The sequence below is a fragment of the Vipera berus genome, assembly GCF_964194415.1.
Source record: "Vipera berus genome assembly, chromosome: 2".
Taxonomy (NCBI): Eukaryota; Metazoa; Chordata; class Lepidosauria; order Squamata; family Viperidae; genus Vipera; species Vipera berus.
In genome coordinates this window covers 67974703-67993489 of record NC_138203.1, presented here as the reverse complement: position 1 = coordinate 67993489, position 18787 = coordinate 67974703, and the positions used below count along the sequence as shown (strand labels likewise).

The 18787-nt window shown below is 37.6% G+C and overlaps 1 protein-coding gene across 1 annotated transcript in view; it reads right to left on the bottom strand.

The window, feature by feature from the left end:
• Nucleotides 1-1300: 1300 nt before the first annotated feature.
• Nucleotides 1301-18787, bottom strand: part of LOC308663155 (guanine nucleotide-binding protein G(q) subunit alpha) — a gene marked incomplete at its 5' end in the record, with an annotated part of 93272 nt that continues 75785 nt past the window's right edge. The window contains 3 exons of the mRNA XM_081319367.1: nt 1301-5332; nt 8145-8298; nt 18505-18634. Of these exons, the coding sequence (XP_081175493.1) occupies nt 5142-5332; nt 8145-8298; nt 18505-18634 (475 nt within the window). The 3' untranslated portion in view covers nt 1301-5141. The remainder of the gene's footprint in view (nt 5333-8144; nt 8299-18504; nt 18635-18787) is intronic.

Below are 18787 nucleotides of genomic sequence, written 5' to 3'. Positions count from 1 at the left end.
GTAAAAATGTGATGATAGCAGTCACAGCCATTCCACATAAAAAAGAAGTGGGATTCCATCATATATGGCTGTGGCCATAACCTTGATTTTTTTTTACCCCACCTGCAGAGATCCTTGAATGTGGATTTGGCTGTTCTCACCACTTGTGAAATGAAGGTACTGTTGCTGCAGGCATGAAAGCATCCCTGGAGCACATCTTTATACCCGGTGTACATTTTTTTTCTTGTATGTTTTAACACTTATTAAAATTCTTTTAATCATTTAATCCGGGGTTTTTTTTGGTGAAAATTCAAAAACAAATGGGAGAAGTCAACCTGTACGTCAAAAGTAACTTGACGCTCACAACCAAAAGCTGTGGTAAAGCCCAGCGGTCTCTTTAATATGCAGACATTTCCCCCTATCTTTTCTTTTCTTTTTTTTTGGCAAATCATACAGTCATTCTTGACTGATACATCACATAAAAATTCTGTTCCCTTTAAAACCTGGAAATCAGGAAAACAAAAATCCTGCCATGGTACAACTACCTGTAAAATGGAACTGGTTCAGATAATCTTCACAATGAGAATACTTTTGAATAAAAAAGGAAAAGCTTTTTGTTCATTTATTCATCTTTTGTATGTCTGGATTGTATGTCTGGACTGAGGATGGGAGATTTCCAGAGATTTAGAAAAAGAGAAGCCATGAGTATCTCCTCTGGTAAGATCATTTCTATGCATGGATATGATTCATCAGCTTTCTTGGACAAGCCCCACTGAACTGAATGGGAAACTGTTGCACAACTTCCGTTAAACATAAAATAGAGGCGAGAACAATTTTCAGGCTGGCTGGGATCCTAATAATCATTAAGACACAGCTTTCCAAGAAACTGATTTGCAGTGTTACATTGTTTTGGCAAAGTTACAAATCATCTTAAGTTCACTTTGGATAACTTGGAGGCACAGATATCTGGGCTCAAAATCTGTTAAGGCATATACCAAAACCAAACGTGTAACTAATCCTCACCTTAATCTTCAGATAATAAATCTTAAATGGGATGAGGAGTACCACTTTAAAAATCTATGTTGCATTTTGATCTCTGGCACAAAGCAGTGTAGCTATCACAATTCAAAGTTAGGTTGCCTTGGCAAAGTTCTCCTTCAAATTCAGAATATTCCCACAAAAATGTAATTTACCTATACTACAGCTAAGGAAAAAAATGTCATGTTTAAATTCTTTATTATGGAAATTTAAAAATACAGAGGTCTCTCCAGATGATGGCCTTAGTTGAGCTTGTCACTTCATAGTTTTTGATTCTCCCCTCTTCTGATGCTTCCAAAATTCTTCCAAAGATCCATAATTATGAACAATTCCACCTCCCACAGCATATTTAACCTCTTCTGTTCTTTCCTTCCAACCTATTTTTAAAAAAAAAATAGAAGAAAAAAATCCACTTGAAGTGGAAAGGTTTGCTTATTCCCATTTTAAGAGAAGAGATATTGTCATACACCAGATATGGGACTTAGTTACCACTTCCATTCAAGAAAAAAATGTTTGGTAGGCCTGGGCTCTGACTTTTTCTGACCTCACTCAATCAATCACAAGGCCACACAGCCCCTTTCTACTCCTTCATGATCGAGTGAAGCTAAAGAAAATTTTCACCTGCTTTAAGTGTCTCATTAACTTTAATGCATGGATTTCTTCTGACAGACATGATTGCTTTGCAGGCCCGCAAAGAAGCTTGAAAAATGGCAGCTTCTTTAACAAATAGCAGGCTTCTTACAAGAGGTTCAAAGCACTTTTTCTAAATTCTTTTCCAAGTATACACTGCTTTCATGTGGAGTCCTCACTGAAGAACTGGCTATGAGATCCCTGGGCATCAAGGTCAATTGTGATGATAAAGATAAAAAGCCAAGGCTACTAGCTACTTTCTGCCCATTTTGTTATCTGCTTGCCATCACTTCTTCCTCGTCTCCATTCAGAACTGGGAGGAAAGCTTTGTAAACTGAGTGAAAGGTTTGCCATTTCAAATGCTACACGGAGATTCAGCTCCTATAATGGCAGTCTTCCTAGCTCAGGGGTAGGCAACCTTGGCTCTTTTATGACTTGTGGACTTCAACTCCCAGAATTCCTGACGTTGCCTACCCTTGTCCTAGCTGAAGGATCCGGTAAAATTGGTTAACGCCATTTATATATAATACCTCAAGTTCCATTCTTAAAAGCTCAAAGAAGGTGAAATAAACAATAATTCATTTGCATTATGTGTCATTTTTCTCCTACAGTGCCAATTTTAGAGTTAGTTTTGACATTCCAACATGAAATATTTATAACGGTATCAGCTGCAACAATGTCACATTTAAAGAAAAATACATTCTTTTCAAATATTAGTTTGAACTAAATATGACATAAATGAAGAAGTGACAGCTGATCCATGAGTTTTGGGAGGTAACATGATAACTATTGCAAAAATGAATTCTTATGAATCCCCTGGTAGCATGAAACAATTGTATGTTTCAAATTTCCACTGGGTGTTGGAAATACAAAAAAAATGTAATACATGTTGATATGTGTGCCCTATATTTAAGAATGCTTCCAACCCAAACTGATTTTTCATGATCCTGTTGTTGCACCTGGAAATTGCAAAGTTGTTACTATCATCCCTTCTTGATGATAGTCTACAACATATGCTCATATATCCTTATCAAAGCAGACAAGCTTAACTAATTGCAGAGTTGCTAGCTCAATGACTCGATAGCTTATACATGTTTTCAATATTATGTGGCCACAGAGAATCATTGTGGTAAAAAAAATAAACCAAGACAAAAAAGAAATCATTTTTACCATGAAAAGACTGGGGATGCAAACTAACCTTTTCATTTGCCAAAGAACAATGTAATCCAACAAAAAAGAGCTTAAATTCCTCTGTGTATGCATTTGCACGTGAATTTCCACTCCAATTTTTCTCAGGGCAGTGCAAATGATTTTATACTGCATAATTTTAGTACCACTCTGAACTATAATGTTTGTAAATAAAAATTAAAAACAAACCTAGTCAGAAATAAACTGACAAAATGTACATTCTTCTGTTAAAAAAGTAAATAAAATAACACTATTTAAATTGTGAATTATCTGTAAGACATACATTACAATTACATAGATACATATCAATACAGCACATTTAATCTGCCCAAAATGATTACAAAGCCTGTATGGATGCTGTGAGATACATATACATATACATATCTCACAATGATTATAGCATTCATAATTGCACTAGGCCTACTTTTTTAAATTTACAAGATTTCATGATTAGGGAACAAAAGCAACCCAAGTTTTAATCAATTTTAATATAAAGAATTAAGGGTCAATAGAAATTTTATTAGTAATATGTTGTAGATTATCCATGAAGCATTATTTTAAGAATGTTACACTGGGAATCTGGTCCTTGTGCTGATAATACTAATGCTTGGCAGATTGCTCCTACACTTGAGGTTTAGTTGTAATTTATCGCATTCATTGTCTCCTCTGTGCCCCAAAGTGTAATGCAGATAATTTATTTTAACCCTACAACTGCAAAAATCACCTTTTAGAAAAATTAGTTGAATTTCGTATTTTCTACCTCATGTGTACAATTTTCCAAACTGACAATTTTTATTTACAGTTGTTTTACACAAAACTTTAAAAATCTGATTTCATCCAAAAGAGAGAGGCAGAGAGACAATGTCCACCAAAACAGGTATAGTGGATTCCCCCCCGCTCCCATTCTATTATTAAAACATACATTTACTCAGAAGTCATTCTTCTGAATCCACTGGACTTGTTCTCAAACAATTATATATAGGTTTAGCCTTCCATTTTGTCATTTCACACACAAATATAGCTTTTATGTACATTTTCTCTCTTTTCTCTCTCTCTCTTTTAGCTATTTTGTCTTTTTCCATTAAAAGTGCCTTAGTAAAGAAGGAAAATAAGAACAGTGTCCAATCTTATAGCACTTTATACAGTATTCAAACTGTTTTTGAATTTGGCCATATGCATATGTATGTAGCACCATTTTTTACTTATAATGTTATGGGGGAAAGCTTGGCGTTGAGAAATGGAATGCTTTTTAGTACAAAGAGGAAACAAAAAAAAATCTCTTTTCTTTAATATTTGGCAGTTGTCTGGAAGAGATTCTCAATCAGTTAACTTGGCATCTTAAATCACCATCTTACATTTTGCAGTCACTATGTTTATAAGAAGAAAAGAGCCAAATCTGGCCAATACTTTCTGCACAATTTTTAAAAATCTGAAACTGGGATGAGAAATCTAGATAGTCTGCTTAATTTAAAAAACAGTCATTCCAGGCTATAGTATTTCCAAGGTATATATTTGGCATCTGTGATTAAAGAACCAAAAAAAAAGGGGGGGGGAGATTTTTTTTAAAGGTTGGTTTTAGAAGAGAGTAAATAGATCAAAAAGCTAATCTGCTTCAAAAACGTTCTCAGTAATTTGTTGCTGTGTTCTACATAGTTTGTTGAATTTCTATGGTACTGTTATGGATAAAAATCTATAATATTCCCAATGAACAACATTCCTTCAGTGCAAAGATGATACCAAAAGGTAGGTATACTTTACATCTGCCAAAAATTAAACAAAATCAGAACACCAGATTTGATCCCTCACAAAAGCAGTTTCCTATGGCTTAAATTCTAGTGATGGGGTTCCCCCCCCCAAAAAAAAACCAATCTAAAAAGGAAACCTGAAAATGAAATTTGTGGGGATAGGTATTGTACCTGAAAAAAATAAATCAAGACAGACACAGGCAGAGACAATAGGAGGGAGAGCCCAACTTGATTTTGCTTCAGTCACAACAACAACAAAAAATCAACCCAAACCCCTATCATTTTGTGAGTGCACAACTGAGAATTTAGAACACACTAAGTCACAAAAGTTTGACTTAAAAAAGAGGAAATGAGCTGTGAATGTAGTTCAGCATCTTTTGTTTCTTTTCCTCTGTAAAGTTTAAATAAAATTGTAATATTTACTACAAACTCTGCAAATATTAACAGAGTCCAGGCCAGCAATAAATTAGTATTACGCAGATCGTTTTCACAGATAGTACAGTCCCTCTTGAATATCTTCCAATTGCCCGAAGTGGGTGGGTGGAGATCTAAGAGGCACAGTTAGACCAAGTTGTACTCCTTCAGGTTTAACTGTAAGATAGTGTCCTTGACGGCAGCAAAGACAAAGCGGATATTCTCTGTGTCTGTAGCACACGTGAAATGGGAGTAGATAATTTTTTCACTCTCAGGATTCAGGTCAACAAACATCTTCAAGATAAATTCTCTTGCTGCCTGCGCATCTCGCTGAGGTCCTGTTACACCAGAAAAGAAGTATATTGAATTTATCTTCAAAAAAATAAAGGTAGTCCTTGACTTACAACTATTTGGTTAGTAACCACTGGAATTCATGACGGCATTTTAAAAAATGACTTGTGAACATTTTTCAGTTTATGACATTGTAGTAACCCATGGTCATGTGATAAAAATTTGGACGCTTGGCAATTGGTATGTATTCATGATGGCTGCATTGACCCAGGGTCATGTGATCACCTTTTGCAACATTCTGACAAGCAAAGACAATGGGAAAGCCAGACTCACTTAATGACTGCAGTGATTCCCTTAACAATTATGGCAAGAAAGGTTATAAAATGGGGCAAAGCTCACTTAACAACTGTCTTGCTTAGCAACAGAATTTTTGGACTCACTCTGCTCATAAGTCAAGGAATACCTGTAAATGGCTATTATTACACTGTGGTGATATCTAAGGAAGAAATGAGGACTGAATATTGAAGGATGGAAGAGAGGTTGTGGACTGAAAAATGATACATCCCAACATCTTACTCAACAATCATGGTAACTTGGAGAACTGACATTTAACCTTTTAAACTAAAGATGGTTAAAAACAAGCCAAAAGCAAGAATTTCATAGTACATTAAGATGGGAGCTACTATACTGGCATCTTTAAACAAATAGAAAGAATATACACAGAGAAATGATTGAGAAAGAAGACAGAGGTTTCATTTTAAAACAAGATTACAGTGACTGTCACTGGGAGATGGATGAGTATTCAGCCTGACCTCAATACCTGGGAAGATTCTGGAAAAGATAATCAAACAACAAATCAGCGAACACCTTGATACGAACAAAGTTATCACTAAAAGCCAACATGGGTTTGTCAAAAACAGATCATGCCAGACAAATCTTATTGCATTCTTTGACCAAGTGAGAAAACTAGTGGACCAGAGGAATGCTGTAGATATAATTTACTTGGACTTCAGTAAGGCATTTTATAAAGTAGATCACAACCTACTACTTGATACGATAGAAAATTGTGGGTTAGATAGCATCACCACCAGATGGATTCGTAGCTGGCTGACAGGCCGTACTCAGCGTGTGGTCCTCAATGGAACTGTATCTACATGGAAGGAAGCGTGTACTGGGGTGCCCCAGGGCTCTGTTCTGGGCCCAGTGCTCTTCAACATCTTCATCAACGATTTGGATGAGGGGATAGATGGGGAACTCATCAAATTTGCAAACGACACCAAGCTGGCAGGAATAGCCAATACTCCAGAAGATAGGCTTAAGATACAGGAGGATCTGGACAGACTCGAACACTGGGCACTATCTAACAAAATGAAATTCAATTGTGAAAAAAGTAAGGTTCTACATTTAGGCAGGAAAAATCAAATGCACAGGTATAGTATAGGTGGTACCTTGCTCAATAGTAGCAACTGTGACAGAGTTCTCGGAGTCCTAGTGGACAATCACTTAAATATGAGCCAGCAGTGTGCTGCAGTTGCCAAAAAAGCCAACACAGTGCTAGGCTGCATTAACAGAAGGATAGAATCCAGATCGCGTTAAGTACTAATACCACTTTACAATGCCTTGGTAAGGCCACACCTGGAATACTGCATCCAGTTTTGGTCACCACGATGTAAAAAAGATGTCGAGACTCTAGAAAGAGTACAGAGAAAAGCAACAAAGATGATTGGGGGACTGGAGGCTAAAACATATAGGGAACGGTTGCTGGAATTGGGTATGTGTAGTTTAATGAAGAGAAGGACGAGGGGTGACATGATAGCAGTGTTCCAATATCTCAGGGGCTGCCACAAAGAAGAGGGAGTCAAGCTATTCTCCAAAGCAACCTAGAATTAAGGAGAAACTTCCTGACAGTTAGAACAATTAACCAGTGGAACAACCTGCCTCCAGAAGTGGTGAATGCTCCAACACTAGAAGTTTTTAAGAGACTGGCCAGCCACTTGTCTGAAATGGTATAGGGTTTCCTGCCTGAGCAGGGGGTTGGACTAGATGACCTCCAAGGTCCCTTCCAACTTATTTATTATTATTATTATTATTATTATTATTATTATTATTATTATTATTATTATTATTATTATTATTATTATTATTATTATTATTATTATTGGCAATACAGCCATTGGGAAAGAAACATGTGAGCTTTCAAAGGTAGAGGGAAAAGTGAAGGGAAAAACCCTTCTCTTTGCTTCAATTATTGGTACATTTTTCAGCAGGTGCACTCTCTCTCTCTCCACTTCTCAATAAGTAGAGGTACAAGGCATAGAATGTATAATTATCAATTTAACAAACACATCCTTTTAGTAAGACACGCAAGTCTCCCTGCACTGCCTCTGAATTTGACTTACCGGTACCCTATTCTGTTAATCCCATGAGATTAGGAAGAATGACAAATATGGTAAACTCCATCACTTCAGTTATGTACACAGGCACAACCAGACAGTTTTATTAAACAAAACATCCTCCAGTCATATGGATAGAATTTCTTCCTCCTCAAATCTTATTCAGGTGAACTGAAGACACAAACCATGGTATGTTCAAGGGCTGTTTTTCTGGTTAACAAATAACAACTGACGCTCTGAACGTGTAGTTAAGAATGCACCATTTAATTAGAAGTATGGGCATGGTGGCCATAATATTACAGAACTACAGAAGGCAAGCTTGTTCTCACTTATCCACTCTATAATGTTGTCTTATTGCTGTCATACTTAATTCATACTTAATTCATATAAATGGAATTAAAATAAAATAAAAATAAAAATAAATACTACTTGCACACAACGTCTTATTAAAAACAAACAAACTTACCATCATACTCCGGGAAATAGTCAACTAGATGTGAATACATTATTTTCTCCTCTAAAAGGTCTTTCTTATTTAAGAATAGAATGACTGAAGAATTCTGGAACCAGGGATATGTGATAATTGTCCTAAATAGTGCTTTGCTTTCCTCCATTCGATTCTGGAAGAGCAAAAAATAGTCAATTAACATTAACGTACCTATAGCGATTGTTTCAAAAGCATAATCTGTGCGTATGTTTTTGTTTTGTTTTCTTGGATAGATGCACACAATTCATATAATTGATAGATATATAGGCATATGTATAGATACACATATATGAATGGATGAATCTGGAGTTCTGTTTAAATTCCAAGGTTCAATTCATCCAATGAATTAGAAAATAACTGGAGGTTTGCATTCTTTCTCATCTTGCCGTTTAGCATAACTCTTCCGTTTCTTGTTTAGTATTAATCATAGGCTGAAGTGATTTCAAAAACAGTTTACTACAGAATGTTTTTTCCCCAAGTCAAAAACTTCTGGGAAGAAATGGTGAACTGTTCTGCCTAAAATGGATGACTCCAACAAAATGAAGACCCAGTAGTTCCTCTTCAAACAAGGAAAGGACCCAGGATCATCCACAAATGCTCCTTATAGTTGCTCCTCACAAAGAGGCTGCAAGATATGCTTAGAGCTCTGAGAGACTCACCTTACTCAAACTGCAGTCATGATCTTTGAAAGGACACTGGACAAATATACTTCCTTTTTACATCACTTTTGGAAATGGTTGTTATTGCTTTTCTAATCACTTTTGGAAATTGTTTTTTAACTGCTTTTCAGCTAGTAGAAACCTTTGGATTGACAGGTTTTACAGCACTGGGAAGGTTTCCTTCAAACCTTAGTAAAATAATTTTAAATAAGATTTTGGAATTAGTTTTAAGAATCCTTCCCACAAGAAAATTCTTTTATTTTAAATTATCTTTAAAAAAAATGATAGGATGAGACTTCGAAAGTGGACACTAGAGGGAATCAGAAAAGAGCTAAAGATTAAAGGAGAGTAACTCTTAAATGTGATTTACAGTACTAATGTAGAATGAAGCATAACATTGGACATGTTGAAGGATATTTTTGAACAACTGACCCAAAAGATAATTTTAAGACTGTCTATGTTGGGTGTGAAAGATAAGGTCCACACATGAAGGTCCAATTAAATGGATTCATTGCTACTTGTGCCTAGGTATAGGAATATTCTGAATTAGCACCTGGTAGTAGTTAGTTAGAGGGACATGGTGGCTCAGTGGGTTAGGACGCTGAGCTTGTTGATCAGAAGGTTGGCAGTTTGGCGGGTCGAATCCCGAGTGCCACGTAACAGAGTAAGCGCCTGTTACTCGTCCCAGCTTCTGCCAACCTAGCAGTTCAAAAGCACGTAAAAATGCAAGTAGAAAAATAGGGACCACTCCGGTGGGAAGGTAACAGTGTTCCGTGCGCCTTTGGCGTCTAGTCATGCCGGCCACATGACCACGGAGACGTCCTCGGACAAGCGCTGGCTCTTTGGCTTTGAAACAGAGATGGGCACCGGCCCCTAGAGTCGGAAACGACTAGCACGCATGTGCGGGGGAACCTTTTAGTAGTTAGTTAAGGGTCAACAGAATTCAAGTGGGGTTGTTTGACTTAGTTTACTTATGGCTATGTAGATTCGAGGCTGATCCCACTTTTAACTTTGCCCCCAGTGTTTGCCATTCCTTCCTCTACACTCTATCTTTAGAGATAGACTGTGTATAGAAAATGTTAAGGGATGTATAAATAAATAAATAAAAATCAAAAACAAAAAAACAAAATGGGATTTACACCAGACCTGAAATGAAGAGGTTTTAAGGATTTTTTTGTAGATAAGTGATGGGATAGGGAAAGAAAAGATCATCCCAATAAATATTAAATGCTCCCTGAAGGATGTTCTTTTCTATTTTTGACTGAACCCTATGGTCCCCCACTTTTCTTCTAATAGTTTATAAATGAAGAAATATCCTATCTTTAAACACTGTATTATTCCAGTCAGGGATTATTGCAGTTAGACAGCTGCAAGGTTCTAACAGCATAAATGGAAGAATCAAAATTAGTAAATGCACATATACACATAAATATATTTTGTGCCTTAGTCTGTTCCTTAGTCTATCCTTCTAGATAGGCCTTTTAATATTTGTTGGCAATAGTTCCATTACAATAATTTCATAATGCATCTAAACGTCTCTATCATCTATTAGTCATTAGACCATCTGTTTTTTTTCTCTTGATCAGGATTACCCATTTAATTAGCAATACCAAGAACAGAAGCACAATTCTTTGTACACAAGACTGTTCTTTAGTTCTTTGCTTTCATACATTTTAGATAGAAGTTGCTTTGATGCTATTCCCTGTTCATTTCTTCAGACACAGCAGCTTTTGTGAACATATGCTCTGCTGGTCTAGATACTTGCATACATACCTCCTAAAAAGTTATCCAAAATTCCTGGATTTAAAACTACTCCAAATTCATATTTTTGAATACTCGGTGCCTTCTTTATACATTTCTACCTTTTCATCTTTACAAAATAAAACTGTAGGTGTGGGGCTTTAGAATAGTGGAGAGCTTATCTGCAAATACCAACAAATACTTTATTATACAATGGAATCTTCCAAATTAAGATATTTAATCTTTGCCAATCAGCAAATTACGACCCCCATGTTTTTCATCCTAAACTAAAATAAAACTCTCTCTCTCTCCTCACAGTTATAGTTAGACAATGTAAAACTTTATTTTATGCTGAACCACACAAGTAGGGCATTCTTGTGTGCTGCCATTATGTTAAAAATGTGAGCACTAATTGCAGAGCATTGCAGAGATAACCAGTTTTCAAAAGATAGTTTAACCTAATGGTATTTTTTTTGAGACAGTTTCTATATACATTACTTTGCCTTAGCTGACTTGAGGTATCCTCAGTAGCAGTTTCAGGTAGGTAACTATTTATTTATTTCATTGTTAACAAGAATACTAAAATTCCATTAGGCAGACTATGCAAATACACCAAGTACCTAAAACTTCTGGAACATGTAGCAGAGTGGAATCAATATTTTACCGTAACTTTAATGGCAAGGCCAAGTTTAATCCTTGTGATCCTAACACTTGCAGCTTTTTTGATAATGAGTAGAAAACTACTGCAAAAAATAAGTATATCTACTGTGTAACAATCCTGGTTTGAAAGATAATTTATCATGCTTTTCTTCTTAAAGAAGAAAACTGTTATATTTTATTTTTGATCCTCTAAAAATATTAGGAAGATTTATGGGTGTTTTGACTCAATGTTGAAATGTTTTGTGGATTTCTCAGGAACATTTGTCTTCATATTGGGCGCTAAGATTTAAGTGCGTATCTTTATGTTTGGGAGCCTGTCAAAACATCTGATGATACCTACCATATGACAGATACTGCCTCATTGAGTTGGTCACAAATTATTTCAATTCCTTTTTATTTGAAACACTATTCAAGGCAGATTGCTGATAACTCTATCCTTATAGCTGAAAATGCAAGCTCTAGTACTAAACTCAAAAAGCACAGTGGGGAAAAACAGACTAAATTTAAATGTAAACAAGACCAAGCTAATGACAACAGGTAGCACAATCAGCTTTAGAATAGACAATGAAGACATCAAAATGGTGGCTAGCTTCTGCATTTTAGGATCTATTATCACTAGTATAGGAACAAGTGGTCAAGAAATACGCTGATCCAGGCTAGCCCTTGATAGACCAGCCACGAAAGCCTTGGAAAATGTATTCAAATACCTGATGTGTTTTTATATCTACCAAGATCAGAATCATACAAGCCAAGGTATATCCTGTGATACTCTATGGAAGCAAAAGATGAACTTTAAGAAGCAGGATAGGAAGAGTATCGATATTTTTAAACTTTTGTGTTGGAGAAGACTCCTGGACAGCCAACAAAACAAACTGATGGATCTTCAAACAAATCAACCCTTCAAGGCACAAATTGCCAGGGTCAAATTATCCTACTTTGTACAGATTATGCTAAGGCCAGCTCTCTGGAAAAGGTTGTAATGCTAGGAAAAATAAGAGAGGAAGAGAATGGCCAACAGGAAGATGGATAGATTAAATTTCACTGGCGATGACTACACTATTGGGAGCCTCGAAAGAACAGGCTAGGGATAGATTGTCATGAGAAAAATCTATCCATGTGGTCAACAGGAGTCGAAAATGACTTGATGGCATATAATCAATCAGGACAGATCAATATTACTGTACATTCAGTAAATGTGGCATCTATTGTAAATATTTTTGTTACAAACTGAATGAAAAAATAATACTGTATGGAAAATGGATAGGATGGAATGGAATAATGTGATACTGCACACATGGGGGAGGTTTTTTCAAGTAATCTTATTCAAGATTATAATTACTATAGTAAAAATGAATGCACATTATAAAAAAGAAAGGAAAACAGAACAAGTAAAAGTTACAAAGGGAAAAAATAAGAAAGACATAAAGAACAGAAAGAAAAAAGAAAGAAAAATATTAGAATAAGAAAAATTTCCTTTCTGTCAGTTTTTGGTCCTAGTGAAAGTTACCCTGAAGTCTATACTTCCCGTTCTCACAGATTTTAGGCAAGAAAGTATCTAAACATATAAATTATTCCAGGAAACTTGAATTACATACAAGCATAAAAATAATAAATAAACACAGACAAATGCAAACACCACATGCCAGATATCAAATCCTGTTTAGAGTCAATCCCAGCTTTCAGTCTTTGGATACTGTCTTCCATCCAAATAGAACAGGGAAGTCCTTGAAGCTTTCCAGAAACTTATGAAAGATGAGGCCAATTGGATTCCCATTGGGAGTTCCAACTAGTTGAGGCAGCCAATCAGAATGGCTACCTTTGAAGCCAGTCAGAGGGTACAATCTGGAGTAAGTTGACCCTATTTGATCTAACTGAATGGATAGATTTATACAGATTTTTGTCAAGGAAAGTCCCATGTAGAGGTCATTATAGGAATCAAAACAGGTGTGACTATGGCATGAATTACTGTGAGCATTCTGATCCAGGAAATTGCTGCAAAAGATGTAGCTGTATAAAAATCCTCCTATCCACAACTGCCAGCTATTCCTTGAGCAGGAACTTGAATTTAGTAGAATTCCTAAATTGCAGATTCTAAACTCACTTAGAAACAGAGACTAAACTTCCCTGGAATAATCTCAAACTCACTTTGTCTTGGAGAAATTCAGCTGAAGATTCTTCCTATCCATCCAAATCTTGACCTACTCTAAGCACTGGGTCGGCACTTGTACCACATCATCAGTTTATATTTTATCTTGTCTAGGGGCAAGATGTATAATTGTGTATCATGCACATGTTCATAATACTAAACCAAAGGAAATCTCCACAAGTTCAAGATGGAGGAAAACCACTGAAAACAGCACTCTCTCTTCAATCCCTTGAAGACAAACCAAAAGGGTGACATGGCCAATGGAATCAAAAACCACCAAGAGGTTAAGCAATGGCCATGGGGGTTGCACTGTCCTGATTGTGATCTCTCACAACCATAACTGATGTAGATTCTGTGTTGTTACCCAGACTGAGTGCCATGGATACAAATTAACTGCTTTCTCTAGTCTAGGATCCTTTGCATCTTATGGGATGAACAGAACTGAATATGACTGTCTCAAAATCACTAAGTGAAATACATGAAGACTTAATCATCTCTGGTGAAAATCTCATGCTACAAGTACATTGATTTCCATATGAAAAAGGCATAGCATTTTATAGACAATTCTGGGTTAAATTATAAAGGAAGAGATTAAAATAGATAAAAAGAAAAGAAATGGAGGAAAATATAAATATTTACAATTAGCCATTCTACCCAAAGGCTTGTGGAGCCCTCTAGTGTTCACACAGTGGATAAATGAAATACATCTAGTTGACTTGCAATTTAATGAGGCAGAAGGACTTATGGAACTGCATCTGTGGAATGCTAAAAATTCATGTAAAATAAAATAAAATTGGTTTGGAGAGATTTGCAGATAAAAATGTATTATGAATTGATATATCAAAATTTCATATGCTTGTTTTCAGCTTTGCTTTAAATTGTTGTTTTGGAAAATTTTTTAAAATGGAAACATCTCCCCAAATATTTGTTTTAATTTATAATTTGTACGATGGTCCATGTCTGATATTTGCCATTTTTTTCATTGATGTGCACATTAAAATTAGGCATAATACACATAAAATCTCACTCATCTTTCTTTTGCAGATCAGAATATTTCTTGATATGGTCATTTAAAGTCACCCAATGCAAAATACTTTTAAACATATTTTTCTATTTTGGATAAAAGCTATAAAGAAAGTATCTTCCCCAAAACTACAGGAATGCATCCCAGTCCTATATGGAGAGTAAATGTTTCTTTAAAACACAAGATAAAGAAAAAACTTGGGAGTATATATTCACTTAAATGAGAATAGGAATTTGTATACTGTATATTCACTTATTGACTAAAATATAACAAATTTCTCAGTTAGAAAGTAAAATAGATAAGTGAATCCTCAAAAGGTCACACATTTCCTAATGTACTTTATTAAAGAGTTTGAGGTTTACAGTTTATTTGGCAATAAATTATTCCATCAGCCTTACTAAATATAAAGCAGAGAGACAGATACAGAAAATTGACATTATCTAATTTGTGATGTAGTTATTTCCAAGCAATGGTGCACATAGTTTTGGAATTTTGGGTATCAAAACTAATAGGGCAAGCTATTATACACAAAAAATATGGGCAGCAAATCTCACATTCACTTGGACCAATGATGTTAGCTAGTTGTATAATAAAAAACCTGCAAGCAATAACCATGCTCAGAAAATACCATGAACACAATTCAACCAGGAGCTAGATACATTCCCTTCTATTGGAAGTACATGTTTTTATTGTCACCGTTATCCTAATCACTTATTCAATTTGGACTTTATGCAGACAAAGTATGTTGTTTATCACTGAACACTGAGCTGTTCCCAGGAAATAGAAGATTTCCATTTGATTGTGGCAGGTAAAAAAATGTAGAGTGAGAAGAAGGGTATGTGGCTGTTTAGATGGCAATATACCGTATTTTCCGGCATATAAGACGACTTTTTAACCCATGAAAATCGTCTCAAAAGTTGGGGGTCGTCTTATACGCCAGGTCGTCTTATACGCCGGAAAATACTATTCACCTCTCTGATCTGCAGTCCCTGGCAACGTGCTCCGAAGCCGCCTCCCAGCCAGCATGTCACCGCCAAACTTCCCAGCCCACACCGCATCTAGGCACTGCAGCCCGGATGGGTCCGGTCCCGGTCAAGGACGCCGCGGAACCCGCTGGCACTGGGCGAGACTCGGCAGAGTTGTCCTGCGCGCGTGCGCGCTGGCCAGCTGCCGGGCGTCGGTGTGTCAATCACTCATCAGATCGGGGGAGGGGACGGAACGACTTGGAGCTGAGCCGCCGCTGTTGCCGTCGCCACCGGGGTTTGGATGGGAGGGAGAAGCCTCCTCTTCGCGAGCCTCCCCTGCCTCCGAGCCAGGCCGGCGATCGCTGGAGGGACGGACGCAGCGTTGGACGGTCGGAAGAAGCAGCCGACGCGCGGAAGGCAGGCTCACGACGAGTCGAGGTGGGCCTGTGTCTGTGGCGTGCAGGGATGGCGGGGGTGGCTCCCATAGTGAGGGAGGCGTGTCCATGGGGAGACGGGTGAGGCCCGTGCGGCGTGCTACGAAGAGGGGCCCCGCTGAATGTCGCGCCCGTAGGCCACGACAGACAGTAGGAAGGGAGCACCTTTGCTCCTGCCGAGGCACCGCCTGACCCGCGCCGACTGGAAGAATTGCTTGCCTGGTCACGGAGTGCAGAACAGCGGTACTTGGCACCCCTCTTGCCCGCAGAACATGCAGCGGCCCTCGCCAGCCAGCCTCGGCATGGCCGCCCCAAGCCCGGCTCTTTAGCGCGTCTTCCGGGCCCGCCTGGCCAACCGTCTCCTGGGCGGGGCTTGGCTCCAGACGCGGCGGCTGCTCCGTCTGCAAATGCTATCTCAAAGCCGAATCACGCTTGGCCGTGCAGACTGCCGAAAGGCGGGGACTCAGAGTTCCCGTGGTGGTTGCGGCTTCTGGTGTGCTGTTTGCAGAGTCTGGCCTGGAAGAGCGCGTGGCTTTGCACCATTTGCATCAGACGGGGCTGAATCTGAATCGGGCTTGTGTCGGACACTTGGCAACTGGCATGTAAGTATTTTCCGGCGTATAAGACGAAAAACCTTGAAAATCTTCTCAAGTCAGGGGTCGTCTTATACGCCGGGTCGTCTTATACGCCGGAAAATACGGTAACTATTACGTCTCCAGTATAGCTCTTAGCATATTTGCAGGATCTTAGCATCCTTTCTCCAATGTCTATGTTCTCCCACATCTAAAGAGGCAGGTTCACCATTCCCAATATAAAAGAATTTTAAAATCTTCCTATGAAGACCCAATCAATCTAGAATAGCAGTTCTAAGTAATGTCAATCAAATATGCTTCCTGTGTCATTAAAAAAGAGGTTTTCACAGGCTAAAAATGCTACAGAAGTCAGAAAGCAGTAAGGTCATGAGTCATAAAAGAGCCGAGGTTGCCTACCCCTGCACTAGACCAAAGCGGTTCTCAATTTTAGTTCCATAAATATCTCATTCCAATAGATTTGCATTTTAAATGACATTTTGGGATAAATTGTGTCAACAGAAAAATTTCAGAGTGGAGAAACAAAAGAAACTGATGAGAAATGTAAATACTAGGGTTCTGAAGTGCTCCAGATGTGATGCAGAAGAAGTGCTTTGGAATAGGCAAGAATATCAACACAGGAACTTTTTAAAGCAACTGCTATTATTTGCAGGATCTTGCAGCTTCCCTGCAGAAACTATGCAATCCTAGAGAACAAAATTCTACTTTAATGATAGGTGCTTACAGCCTATTTAGTACCACCTCTTCCAAACTAAATCCAGAATTTTCACTCTCTTAATATTATGCCTGAATTAGGGGTCTGAATGCTCTCATTCCCAGGTTCTAAAAAACATTTTCGGAAACAGAAGCTAGTCTTCTTCAATTATGACCGAGTCTCATAATTGATACATGATTAAACAAAGCTCTATTGTACTACTTTGTTCTTTTGGTTACGTTTTAAGAGGATGAACAACTAGCAATAGTTTTCCTTATTGCTTTCTGACTTCTGTAGCATTTTTAGCCTGTGAAAACCTCTTTTTTTAATGACACAGGAAGCATATTTGATTGAATTTTAACATATAAGCCATCTCTAATCTGCCTAGCAAGGAAAGTTAACAAATTTCCAACTTGGAATTTTATGCATGTTTCCGTTTATTTTTAACGGTATTAACAATAAAGTCTATATAATTATTCAGGCTTGAAGGATTATTAGTACAGGAATATTTCCCCAAGCTGTGAAGAGAAGAGTGTGAGACCTTTGACCTTTTCAATTAGCACTTGCCAAAGCAAAGGGCAGGTCACGTGGCAAAAGACTGTCGGTTCTTCCACAGAGCAGCATTAAAGTGCCATTATCCCATGTAGGAGTTGGAAGAAAAGTACTATGCTAATTTAGAAAAGTACTCACATACCACAGTCCTCAATCCATTTAAAGTGGGAGGGGACAAGAGGGTAGGGTGAAGTGGGGAGCACCTCCTTCACTGCCAGTTACTATTTGTAGAGCCATTGCCCCATATTGCCTCACCCCTGCCCTTCTCTGGAGTTGCTGGAGAAATGAGAGAAGAGGAATGAGGTCTGCTATCAGTTCAGAGGGTGATCATTTTGTGTAATCAGAGAACTGAGGGGAAAGGAGCCATTTCCCTCCTCTCTCCTCATCCCTTCTTTTGCTACTCAAGGCAGGAAGAGAGAGAGAGAGAGAGAGAGAGAGAATGAGCAAGTGATAATACAGCACTTATGAGGAACGTAGAAATGGAGAAGAGAGCTCAGAGTTCCACTAGGCCTAAGAATGAACAGGGGTCCAAAGTCATATAATAGATATCTATTAATTTTGGGGTTATTCTGCTTAGAGCTTAACTATCCTCTACACTTACTAAAGGAGTTATAAATAAAAATATAATTTTGGAGAAGCAGAATGTTTTAGAGAATAGGAAATATTAGTTAATGTCCAAAAGATTGAAGTAGAACCATATGGACCAATGTCTCTGAGACCAGTATTTCAAAACCAGGATGAAATCACAGAATTTTTTTTTTCCTGGCACTAGGTCAGTCATAGAATACTACCACAGTTATATGAGAGATTTTTGTGAAAGCAATTATTGCCTTAACTACAAAAATACTTCTGGATGGCATTTGATAATGGCCTACCTCATTGTCTGACTCCACAAGTACTTGATCATATTCGCTAAGAGCTACTAGAAACATAATGGAGGTGACATTTTCAAAACAGTGTATCCATTTTCTTCGTTCCGATCGCTGTCCCCCCACATCCACCATTCTGAAATAGGAGCAAAATTCACAGAAGTTAAAACAATGTACAAATACTAGAATGGTTAGGGAAATGTTTTCATTATTATATTATTTATATGCTATGTCTCAAAGATCATGACAATAGAGTGAATACATCTACACTTCAGCATTCTGCAAATGC